The sequence below is a fragment of the Engystomops pustulosus genome, chromosome 4 (genome assembly GCF_040894005.1).
Source record: "Engystomops pustulosus chromosome 4, aEngPut4.maternal, whole genome shotgun sequence".
Lineage (NCBI taxonomy): Eukaryota > Metazoa > Chordata > Amphibia > Anura > Leptodactylidae > Engystomops > Engystomops pustulosus.
Genome location: NC_092414.1, coordinates 36,031,175 through 36,043,851, shown reverse-complemented (window position 1 = coordinate 36,043,851; position 12,677 = coordinate 36,031,175). Strand labels below are relative to the sequence as shown.

The 12,677-nt window shown below is 43.8% G+C and overlaps 1 protein-coding gene and 1 long non-coding RNA gene across 12 annotated transcripts in view; one reads left to right on the top strand and one right to left on the bottom strand.

Moving 5' to 3' along the window:
* The window catches only part of LOC140126349 (uncharacterized), a 55,625-nt gene extending 46,333 nt beyond the window's left edge, over nt 1-9,292 (bottom strand). For all 5 annotated transcript variants that reach the window (XR_011854811.1, XR_011854809.1, XR_011854812.1 and 2 more), the window contains exons 1-2: nt 9,194-9,292; nt 2,748-2,834 (exon numbers count right to left, since the gene is read on the bottom strand). This is a non-coding gene — a long non-coding RNA (uncharacterized lncRNA). The remainder of the gene's footprint in view (nt 1-2,747; nt 2,835-9,193) is intronic.
* LOC140126346 (protocadherin gamma-C5-like) overlaps nt 1-12,677 on the top strand; it is a 431,655-nt gene that overhangs the window by 35,037 nt on the left and 383,941 nt on the right. For 2 of the 7 annotated variants that reach the window (XM_072145711.1, XM_072145709.1), the window contains exon 1: nt 1,908-4,396. The exons of the other annotated variants lie outside the window; for them this stretch is intronic. In XM_072145711.1, coding sequence (XP_072001812.1) covers nt 2,015-4,396 — 2,382 coding nt within the window. In that variant the 5' untranslated portion in view covers nt 1,908-2,014. Of the gene's footprint in view, nt 1-1,907; nt 4,397-12,677 lie in introns of those variants that run through there. 7 annotated transcript variants of the gene reach the window in all.

Genomic DNA, 12,677 nt, shown 5'->3' with positions numbered 1-12,677 from the left:
GAGAGGATTGTGCAGATGTTAGTTGGTTTGGTACCAGTGATTTATGGTGCCGACGTGGACTGTGCCATGTGGTGACTTGGTGGCACAAAACCCTCTCCTGCCCCTTATCTTGCTAGTCCCCTATACTTTGCAGTCCTCCTGCCTTTAATTTTTCTTCCATGGGATATTAAATAGAACACATGTAAGAAGCAGTAAATGAGGATTTTGACCCTGATAAAGCCTTTGTAAAGCCTTTAGGTTGCCATTTGAGCTTGTTATCCAGGCTGGGGGGACACCTATTTTTCTGTATTTATGTTTCTCTTTTTCTATATGTCAGATATTATTAGAAGATAGATATAGAAGACTGAATGAAAGTGTTAGTGCTAGATCCTGTACCATGATAATCTAGGAAACCTCAGCACTCAAGAGCAGGAAGTGTGCACAAGCGCTGCAGCAAGAAGAATTGTGTCTGCTCTGCACCATGTGACAGCTCAACTAGTCCACTCCCACAGATCTAAATCTTACACTGAGTTTGCTGGTGCTTGTATAGAAGCAAAAGCAGCAAAACCAATTAAAATTGCACAGTTATCTGTGCTCCTGCAACCCTTGTTTTGGACCTGCGGTTATGGTATATCTTTGCGTAGGCTGTAGGCATACCCACCCATCCATGCTCCAGCAACGGTGCCTGTGGTATGGCGGGCACGTCGGCTCTGTGAAACTTAAAGTGTAAGCATGCTTCTAATTGGCACTGGCCGGCCACTGCCCTGCTATATAGCCTACCTCTTCCTAGGACTCCTGCCAGATCTTTGTGCCCAGTTGCTTTAGAGAAAGTATTGTTATTGAGAGACTTGTGATCGATCTGTTGTGACCTCTGCTTCATTTCCTGTCCTTGATTCTCTGCTGCCTGGCTTGACCATCTGTTATGTCCCCTACTGCTATCCTGGGCTGCCCGTCCTGACCTCCCGCCTGACTTTGACTTTGTCTGCCACCCCTGTGCCTCGCCTTAGCCAGTACCGCAAGCAAGTTGTGCCTGCGGAGTGACCTGGTGGTATCCCACCGCAACAAGTCCAACCCGCTTTGTGGTGATCTCTGGTGAATACCGGGTGCCACTTAGACTCTGCTCCCAGGTGTCGGCTTATTTCATTGCTTGCGGTGGTTCAGTGGGTCCACCACCACTGGTCCTGACATTATCGCTATCGTGTTAGGATCACAAGTGGATTAAGAATTGAGAAATTTCTTTTGAACAATGACCCCTTTAAATGGAACTACTGTCAGAATATATTGTTATACTTGAAGTTTAGTACATTCTTGGAACAAACTTCCAGTAGACAGGATTGGTAAATGAATAGCGAGTTTAAATATGATTATTATACACTGCATTTATTGTACGATAATAATTAATAGTAAATAATACAAGCATTGTCTGTATAGTTAATGTAATCCTTGTCTGCCTTCAACCTTTTATGTTCTCTTAAATCTCTAATTCTTTTGCTTTTCTGGCAAAATAAAAAAAAATATTTTTTTATACATTAAAAAATAATGCTATTATGCTAGATGATTGACACAGGGCTTCACAAAGTAAAAATTGTTTTATATATGTACTTTAATGCTAAGTAATCCTTACATATTCTTTCCAATTTAAGATTTCAAGGTACTAAGCAAGATAAAGGTTTCTTAATAAATTTTGACAATCTTTACCACTATTCTTCAAAAATAAACCTGTCAAATATTTTCAAACAAATTGCTAACTTATTACAAATAAACACAAAAAATGTTTTGAACACTTTTAGTTGAAACATATTTCCTACTTGTAGTTGATACATAAATCCTCATGATGGTGCTGTTGCCTAAGGATACAAACAGGTTCTCTAAACAGCAAGTGGTGCTAAAGATTCATTTAAAACACACATACACTGGGGATCTGGTGAAGAAGCAAGACATTATTTCAGTGTGTCTTCCATGTATTGTGGATTGTAATCTTCAGTTATCAGCTCTACTTTGCTGCAAGGATTTAGTCCACTACCAAACACTGGACATGGCATGGCAAGTAATATTTTTCTACTTTTACTTATTTTCTATCGCTGATTCTAATCAGTTCTACTACTCAATTCTAGAGGAGCTGAAGCTCAATTCTGTGGTTGGGAATGTTGCAGAAGATTTAGGATTGGACAGCAGCAACCTCAAAATAAGAAAGTTAAGAATTGTTTCTAATAATAACAAAAACTACTTCAATATCAGCACAGATAATGGCAATTTATATGTCAGTGACAGGATAGACAGGGAGGAAATTTGTGGGTCAGAACTTAGCTGCTTTCTGGGACTTGAAATTTTGGCAGAAAATCCAGTTAATATTTATTCAGTTAAAATTGAAATACAAGATGTAAATGATAACCCACCAAGTTTTTCTAATGAAATATTACATATAAAAATAAGCGAATCTGCTTTGCCTGGAGCACAATATGTTCTGGAGCATGCAAGAGATCCAGATTCAGGCAGCAATTCTATACAGAGTTATAGCCTAAGTCCCAACCCATACTTCTCATTGGTGGAGAAACCAGAGATTGGAATTCAATATCCAGAACTCACTTTGGTCCAGTCTTTAGATCGTGAAAAGCAACAAAAATATGAACTGATGTTAACTGCGTTTGATGGAGGAAAACCCATCAGGACTGCAACTGCCTTTATCAGGATTGATGTACAGGACGCCAATGACAATTATCCAGTATTCAGTCAAAAAGTGTATAAAGTTAATATAGAAGAAAACCTACCAATTGGATATGATGTGCTAAATATAAATGCCAGTGATAAAGATGAAGGATCCAATGCTGAAATCTCATATTCCTTTGGTCAAATTCCTGAAAATACAAGACAAATATTTTCTATTAATCCTCAGACAGGAGTCATTAAGACAATAGGAAAACTGGACTATGAAACCACACAAGCTTATGAGATCACAGTTAAAGCTTCTGATGGTGGAGGCCTAGTTGCCAAATGCATTGTCTCTATACAAATCGTGGATGTCAACGACAATGCCCCTGATATAACAATTGCATCACTGTCTACACCAATTCCTGAGGACTCTGCACCGGGGACTCTTGTGGCTTTAATTAACGTGAAGGATTTGGATTCTGGGAAATATGGAGAAGTGAACTGTCATATAACAGATATAAAGGCCCTGAAATTAGTTCCATCTACCAATAATTATTACAAGCTTGTGACAGCAGGACCACTTGATAGAGAAGAAACCTCAGCATATAACATCACCGTAATAGCAGAAGATGAAGGTTCTCCTCCAATGATAACTGAGAAAACTCTCCATATCACTGTCTCAGATGTCAATGACAATCCACCAGTTTTTGGAAAAACCCTTTATATTTCCTACATTCCAGAGCAAACCCCAGCAGGAATATCAATCCAGAGTATCCAAGCATCTGACCTGGATGAGAATGAGAATGCTAGGATCACATATTCTATTATTAGTAAAAATATTGATGACATTCCAGTGTCTTCATATGTTTCCATAAACTCAATGACTGGGGTTCTCTATGCCCAGAGATCCTTTGACTATGAACAGTTGCGGGAATTCCAGTTCCAGGTGATGGCTAAAGACACTGGATCTCCTCCTCTAAGCAGTAATGTCACAGTGAGGATATGTATCATTGATAAGAATGATAATGCTCCTAAGATTCTCTACCCATCACCAGACACTGAGGGATCGGCATTATTTGAGTTTATTCCTCACTCTGCTGAGAAAGGTTATCTAGTCACCAAAGTGATTGCAGTGGACGCTGACTCTGGACACAATGCCTGGCTCTCCTATCACTTACTGCAAGTTCCTGATCCATCATTATTCACCATTGACCAATATACTGGAGAAATCAGGATTGGACGAGATCTTCCAGACATGGAATCTTTGAGACAAAAACTTGTGGTTCTGGTGAAGGATAATGGAGTCCCATCTCTCTCATCTACAGTTACATTAAACCTGGTTGTGGCAGAGACTTTTCAGCAAGTTGTACCAGAGATAAAACGTCAACCCAATAACTCACCAATTTCATCTAATACAACATTCTACCTTGTAATAGCTATTGCCTTCATCTCCTTATTATTTATTATGACAGTGCTGATAACGGTCATATATAAGTGTAGAAAAACTCATAGCACAACATCCTTTGATGTATTGAGTAGGAATGTGTATCCTCAGTTCACCCTGGGATGTCCCTCTGAGATCAGTGATACAAGTCTACCTTTCCCATTCTCATATGATGTGTGTGTGACTCTGGACTCCAAGCAGAATGAAATTGCTTATCTGAAACCAGTGCAGAACGTCCCCACAGACAATCTCATAGACACGGATGATACAGTTGTTGGAGCAGATTCAACAAACGCCAACTTTTCTGAAAGCAGCGTTGTACAGGTAGGAAGGATTTGTTTGAAGTATTTTGATTAATTGTGAAATTAGTGTTGTACGTCTTAATTAGTATTTTAAGAACCTTATTTGCACAATAACATATTGAAGTTTAGTTATTTAATGTACTCAAGTATAAGCCAACTCGAGTACAGTATAAGCCGAAGCACCTAATATTATTACAAAAAAATGGGAAAACTTATTGACTAGGGTGAACAAATTTACCCACTATTCTTTAATAAAATGTCCAATATCCTCTCGCTGTTAAAAATGTCCAATAGTCTTCTCTCATTAATGAAATGGCCAGCAGAACCCATCATTAATGAAACATCCACAGCAGCCCCCAATTAATAAATGTCCAACAGTGTTGCCTCAATAATGAAATATCCACAGCAGCCCCCAATTGATGACATGTCTAGCAGAGCCTCCTTAAAAATATTAAATGTTGTGCTTACTTTTAACACCGGCTACCTCTTCTCCTCACAGCAAGTCTTCTGGTTCCTGGCCAAGCAGAGGCCATGTCATAGCCTTTGCTTGGGCAAAAATTGTGCTGAAAAATGTAGCCTATAAAATTTTTATCCTTGCCTTTTTTTGATTCGATATTCCGTTCCAACAGCTTTGAAAAGGAATCCTACTTTTTTTTTCAAAGCAGACTACCTTGTATCTTTACTTTTACCCAAGTTATAAAGACGGTTAAGAACGGACATCTGCAATATTATGGAAGTGTTTCAATCTTCTGGTATTATTGTATTCTATTGTATCTGTATCATCATATTTTATTGCCCCTTCTCACATTTGCTAGAGGGTGAACTAGAGATTGTGATGTACAAGCGACAAGTATGAAGTCACTGCAAAAGCATATGGGAGGTGTGGTACCCAGACACTGGTGAATGATGGTCTATAGAACTTCCTTCATTTTCCAGATAATGGTGACGGTCTCAGTTGTTGGACCTGCAAATGACCAATACTTTTGCTGTATCTTTTCGATTACAGAATCTATAAATTTCTAATGGAAACCCATCTTAATGCTTTCTATCACAATACTGTACTGACTATTCATGTGGTAATAGACTGTGACACTTTCCACAAGTGCTTGATTACTTTCTTACTTTTATGCTTCTCTCTGCTTCTAGTGCTCCCAAACTCCCAAATTTTGTCGCTACCAACATCCTAGGCACATGCCTATTCATAACAAGGCCAGTTGACTTGTTTATTGGCACTTGTTCTCTGTTGCTGACACATTGTGGGGCTCCTTATGTCTTTTACCTACTTCCTCCATCATTGAGCTTACTTGGTATCAATTTTTAATATGGAAATCCTGGAGCCTTCCAGAAGCCTGCAGTGCTCTACAAAAATACTGCATGTGTGGACATACTTCATGGAAAATAGATGCCTGTATCAAAGCAGTACTATAGTTTCACATTCAATTATCACCGTCTGTTATAATTTTTCCTAAAGATATTTTAAACAATGAAATCCGCTGAAAGGATTTTTAAAAATGTAAACATTTAAATAAAACTTATATTTATTATTTTATTAATAATATAAGTTTTATTTAAATGTTTACATTTTATGGAAAATGTGAGGGAAAGGTTAAAAACATGTATCTGCAGGTACTAAATCTGCAAATTAAATACTTTTATAAAAGTAGGCATAATGCAAAAACTGTACCAGGCACCTCATCATTGAAGTACTGTTTTTAGTGGTGTAGAGCGACCATTAAAATTGGGGTTCAGCCAAACTCAAATTTTAAAAATCTGTCTGGGTTCCCACCAGTTACACCCGTGATTGGTGATGTCATCGAGGAGCATTGATCCTCCTCAAATTGGCATTGCCTTCAGCATGCGAGTCGGTGGGACCCGAACAAACAAAGTTTGGTACGAACCCGAAACCCTAAATTTGCAGTTCGTGTCCACTCAAAAATAGTCTTTAGCACTGTTTGTATAGGTAAGAGACACTGTATGGACCCCAAATCACCTGGGCTTAGCTTTCCCTGTGACATAACATGCTGCCTGTGGATAGTACTTTATTGTCCATATGTGGTTCTTAAAGGGTAAATGATAAACATTAGTAACTATAAATTCTGTAAGTAAAAAGTATGCTTTACTGGCCAAATCAGGTGTATTATTCAATCTCATTCCAGATGATTTATTTATTGTCTGTGCATGTTGTATGGAAAAGACTGATGTTTATAGGATCCATTTTTAATTTTATTGTTTTATTTGCAATTATTTTTTTATGTTTAAATCATAATTATTGGCAGAACTGTAGTTAGGATATAGACAATTTTGTATCATTTTTTAGAACAACATTTTATTAGAAGTTTATATTTTCTGTTTTAAACACACTCTTATTCCTCGGGATTGTGATTTGTATATAATGTGTTGTTTTAGTTTTTATACTTAGGAATATTAAAGCAAAATCATATTGAGAGAGATGAAGAACCACATTTTAATATAGAGGTCAACATTTTTAATTGCCCAATAGCAAATAAATTCCGATTACCCACCTCTTATTTAATTGGTAATGTAACTATTATTGGTTTTACTAGTATACTAACAATTAGGAGAAATACCAACAATAATCAAGAGCTCAAATATGAATAGGGCTCTTGGGAAAATAGATATTGGAGGAGATTTATCAATCTGTCTACGTCAGAATTCCGAAGCAACTTGCACCTTAAATGCTGTGCAACACATTTATTATAGTGGTTGTCCGAGATGTTAAAAATAAAAAATTGGTGGCTGGGAGGGGGATGCATAAAAATAAGAAACATTTACTTAACTTTGTGGTCCCTCCCGGCATCCCGCACTGCCATCTCTCTCCGTTACATGCACCATGTAAACAAACAAGGGCACAGTAGCTTCACTGCGCTCAGGTTTCGGCCAGCCTTACCCACACTTCCCTATTCCCAACAATTTATTTATAATGCGGAAGAGGGGGGTGTGGCCAGCCACCTCGGCCGGGCGGAAGTTGAGAGCAGTGCAGCTTCCGTGCCCCTGTTTGTTTACATGGGGCACATACTGTAGAAATGGCAGCACGGGATGACGGGAGGGAGCACGGAGATATGTAAATGTTTATTTTTCTTCATCATCCCCCTCCCGGCACGAACAACCCCTTTATGGGTTTTAGAGTATTTCTAGGGACTATTGTGACTTGTCTTGTCTGTGGCCTTTGGAAAAGGTAGCTTGCCTTGACCACGGTGTCAGAAAATTGAGTCTAAGCGCCAGAAAATACTGAAGTAAACTTGACCAACTATTATAACGGGTCTAAAGTACAGCTCCACTGTTTCTATTCAAGATAAATCATCCAACATGATAACAGAACTCTGCACTGGGCTATTTACTAACACTTTATTAAATTTCTCTAGAGAATACATATTAAGGCACCTTTCACACAAATATTTTAGACACCTAGACGACCACAGAACTCCCTCCCGAATTTGGATACACACTAAACACCTCAATCAGACACAATATTCTCTGGGATCCGATGAAGACGAAGTATATGATTGATAAACAGGGTGGCTAATATCTTAGCACTAAGAAGCTTCTTCAAAGGAATCGAGTGACACATTTTAGAGAACCTATCACATACCACCCAGCTAACAGTTTTTACCTGGGAATCAGGCAAATCAGTTATAAAATCCATAGATATTTATTATATTATAGATATGCGAGTCCAGGGTTTTCTAGGCAGAGGGAGAGGATGTAGAAGTCCTTCTTGACTAAGACTTCACAAGCAGCCATGAAACCCTTGACATCACGGGACCATGACAGCCAGCAGAAGGACCTGGACAGCAGATACTTTGTTCCAGCAATACCTGGGTGACCGGCCAGGACAGAGCAATGTATCTCTTCAAGAACGTGGAGTCATAAGTTAGGGGGAACAAAAAGTTTCCCTACAGGTACAATATCAGGAGCAGAATCCTGGGCATCAGCAATGACAGCGGCTAAATCCTGGTCAATGACAGAAATTACAACATCAGGTGACAGGATCTTTTCTGGAACCATCTGGAAACTACGAGATAGAGCATCAACCTTAGTGTTGTTAGACCCAGGACGATATGTTATAATAAAGTCAAAAGTAGTGAAAAACTAAGCCCAACGAGCCTATCTAGGATTAAGCCTCTTAGGTTCCTCATATAGAGATCCTAAGGCTGAAAAGAAAAGATCCACAGAGGTCACTTCAGGTGTATCAGAGGCTAATGAAAATGCCCACTCTCCTGAAGGAGAAATAAAGCTTCCTACCACCACTAAAGAGATCAGGCAGCTTGACTTTAGGTTCACACAATGACAAACCTGAGGGCGCATTCACACATTGCGTTTTGTCCTGCGTTTTCATTGCATTTGAAACGCATTACAACAGCTGAGGAGTGGTGATTTACCTAATTACATTACTGTTTACATTTGTTAATGCAATGTTAACGCATGTGTTAACAAAACACATGCGTTAACGCATTGTTAGCGCATGCGTTAACATCGTGTTGTCTATGCGTTTTGTAAACGGAAACATTAACAGTTACATTACTGTGTACAGTTACATTAGGCAAATCACCTCATCTCAACGCAACCAAAGCGCAACGTGTGAACACACCCTAAGGTAGCAGGGGGCGCTGTTCCTGCAACTGAACCCGTTCAGCAAGGTTCTGTACCATCTGAACTAAGCCATGTATCTGGTTGCTAATAGCCTCCATAATACTGGCCCAGTAAGAATATCATTTTTGGGCTGGTCACGATATAATGGCAGGACACAAACAAGGACAGTGAGCCCTGACACCGAGACCCCCAATCTGTCCCTACTTACTTATTGGGTCCCCCCTTAACGGAAGCCAATAACTGGAAGAAATTCTAGCGAACACAGCAAGATAGCAGTTTGTCCAGCAAGGAGTCAAGGCTAAACTGGAAACTCAGCCCTGCCACAGGTGGAAGGAGCAAGCAATTACAGATCCACAGTGTTAACTCTTGCAAGACAGAATCAGTGAGGCCATAGAACCTAGTTCAGACTGCAGGATGCCGAAAAACTCAGTGTCTCCTAAGGGTGAAGACACACGTGGCGTTATTAGGCCGTTTTGGGACATTTTTAGTTAGTGTGTTTTCAGATTGTTAAAAACGCATGCTTTTTTAAAAAACGCATGAATTTGTGTCTGGTTTTCCAAGTTTGCGCAATTAAAAACGGACAAAAATGCATGCGGTTTCAAAAAACGCATGCGTTTTTTAAAAACGGATGCGTTTTTTATGCTCTGAAAACTAAAAATGGCCCAAAAATGGCCTAAAAATGCCACGTGTGTCTTCACCCTCATCCTACCAGCACAGAGGAGACAGCAGGCGCAGACGTGACGAGGCCTAAGCATTATTAGACATGATGCCCAAAATTTCACAGTCTGTTTGCACCAGACAGGGCCGGCTCCAGGTTTTAGTGGGCCCCTGGGCGACAGAGCCCTAGTGGGCCCCTTTATGGGCCGCCCTCCAGTAGTCACACTGCCCCCCCCCCCATCCCCGTGTACACATTCCTCCCCTCCCCCTGTATACACACTGCCCCCCCTCCTGTATACACACTGCCCCCCTTCCTGTATACACACTGACCCCCTCCTGTATACACACTGCCCCCCCCTCCTGTATACACACTGCCCCCCCTCCTATATACACACTGTCCCCTCCTGTATACACACTGCCCCCTCCTGTATACACACTGTCCCCTCCTGTATACAAACTGCCCCCCCTCCTGTATACACACTGCCCCCCTCCTCCTCCTCCTGTATACACACTGCCCCTCCTCCTCCTGTATACACACTGCCCCCCTCCTCCTCCTGTATACACACTGACCCCCTCTTGTATACACACTGCCCCCCCCTCCTGTATACACACTGCCCCCCCTCCTGTATACACACTGCCCCCCCTCCTGTATACACACTGCCCCCCCTCCTGTATACACACTGACCCCCCTCCCCCTGTATACACACTGCCCCCCTCCTCCTCCTGTATACACACTGACCCCCTCTCGTATACACACTGCCCCCCCCTCTCGTATACACACTGCCCCCCTCTCCTGTATACACACTGCCCCCCCTCCTGTATACACACTGACCCCCTCCTGTATATACACTGTCCCCCTCCTGTATACACACTGCCCCTCCTCCTCCTGTATACACACTGCCCCCCTCCTGTATATACACTGCCCCCTCCTGTATACACACTGCCCCCCTCCTCTTGTATACACACTGCCCCCCTCCTGTATACACACTGCCCCCCCTCCTCCTGTATACACACTGCCCCCCTCCTGTATACACACTGCCCCCCCCTCCTGTATACACACTGCCCCCCCTCCTGTATACACACTGACCCCCCTCCTCCTGTATACACACTGCCCCCCCTCATGTATACACACTGCCCCCCCTCCTGTATACACACTGCCCCCCTCCTGTATACACACTGCCCCCCTCCTCCTGTATACACACTGCCCCCCCTCCTGTATACACACTGCCCCCCTCCTGTATACACACTGCCCCCCCCCTCCTGTATACACACTGCCCCCCCCTCCTGTATACACACTGCCCCCCTCCTGTATACACACTGCCCCCCTCCTCCTGTATACACACTGCCCCCCCTCCTGTATACACACTGCCCCCCTCCTGTATACACACTGCCCCCCCCCTCCTGTATACACACTGCCCCCCCCTCCTGTATACACACTGCCCCCCTCCTGTATACACACTGCCCCCCCCTCCTGTATACACACTGCCCCCCTCCTGTATACACACTGCCCCCCTCCTCCTGTATACACACTGCCCCCCTCCTGTATACACACTGCCCCCCCTCCTCCTGTATACACACTGCCCCCCCTCCTCCTGTATACACACTGCCTCCCCTCCTGTATACACACTGACCCCCTCCTGTATACACACTGACCCCCTCCTGTATACACACTGCCCCCCTCCTGTATACACACTGACCCCCTCCTGTATACACACTGACCCCCTCCTGTATACACACTGACCCCCCCCTCCTCCTGTATACACACTGCCTCCCCTCCTGTATACACACTGCCCCCCTCCTGTATACACACTGACCCCCTCCTGTATACACACTGCCCCCCTCCTGTATACACACTGACCCCCTCCTGTATACACACTGCCCCCCTCCTGTATACACACTGACCCCCTCCTGTATACACACTGCCCCCCCTCCTGTATACACACTGCCCCCCCTCCTATATACACACTGTCCCCTCCTGTATACACACTGCCCCCTCCTGTATACACACTGACCCCCTCCTGTATACACACTGCCCCCCTCCTGTATACACACTGACCCCCCCCCTCCTGTATACACACTACCCCCCTCCTGTATACACACTGACCCCCTCCTGTATACACACTGCCCCCCTCCTCCTGTATACACACTGCCCCCCTCCTCCTGTATACACACTACCCCCCTCCTGTATACACACTGCCCCCCCCTCCTGTATACACACTGCCCCCCTCCTCCTGTATACACACTGCCCCCCTCCTGTATACACACTGCCCCCCCCTCCTGTATACACACTGCCCCCCCTCCTGTATACACACTGCCCCCCCCCTCCTGTATACACACTGCCCCCCTCCTCCTGTATACACACTGTCCCCTCCTGTATACAAACTGCCCCCCCTCCTGTATACACACTGCCCCCCTCCTGTATACACACTGACCCCCTCCTGTATACACACTGCCCCCCTCCTGTATACACACTGACCCCCTCCTGTATACACACTGCCCCCTCCTGTATACACACTGACCCCCTCCTGTATACACACTGCCCCCCTCCTGTATACACACTGACCCCCCCCCTCCTGTATACACACTACCCCCCTCCTGTATACACACTGACCCCCTCCTGTATACACACTGCCCCCCTCCTCCTGTATACACACTGCCCCCCTCCTCCTGTATACACACTACCCCCCTCCTGTATACACACTGCCCCCCCCTCCTGTATACACACTGCCCCCCTCCTCCTGTATACACACTGCCCCCCTCCTGTATACACACTGCCCCCCCCTCCTGTATACACACTGCCCCCCCTCCTGTATACACACTGCCCCCCCCTCCTGTATACACACTGCCCCCCTCCTCCTGTATACACACTGTCCCCTCCTGTATACAAACTGCCCCCCCTCCTGTATACACACTGCCCCCCTCCTGTATACACACTGACCCCCTCCTGTATACACACTGCCCCCCTCCTGTATACACACTGACCCCCTCCTGTATACACACTGACCCCCTCCCTGGCCCCTGTCATGTCTCCCCCT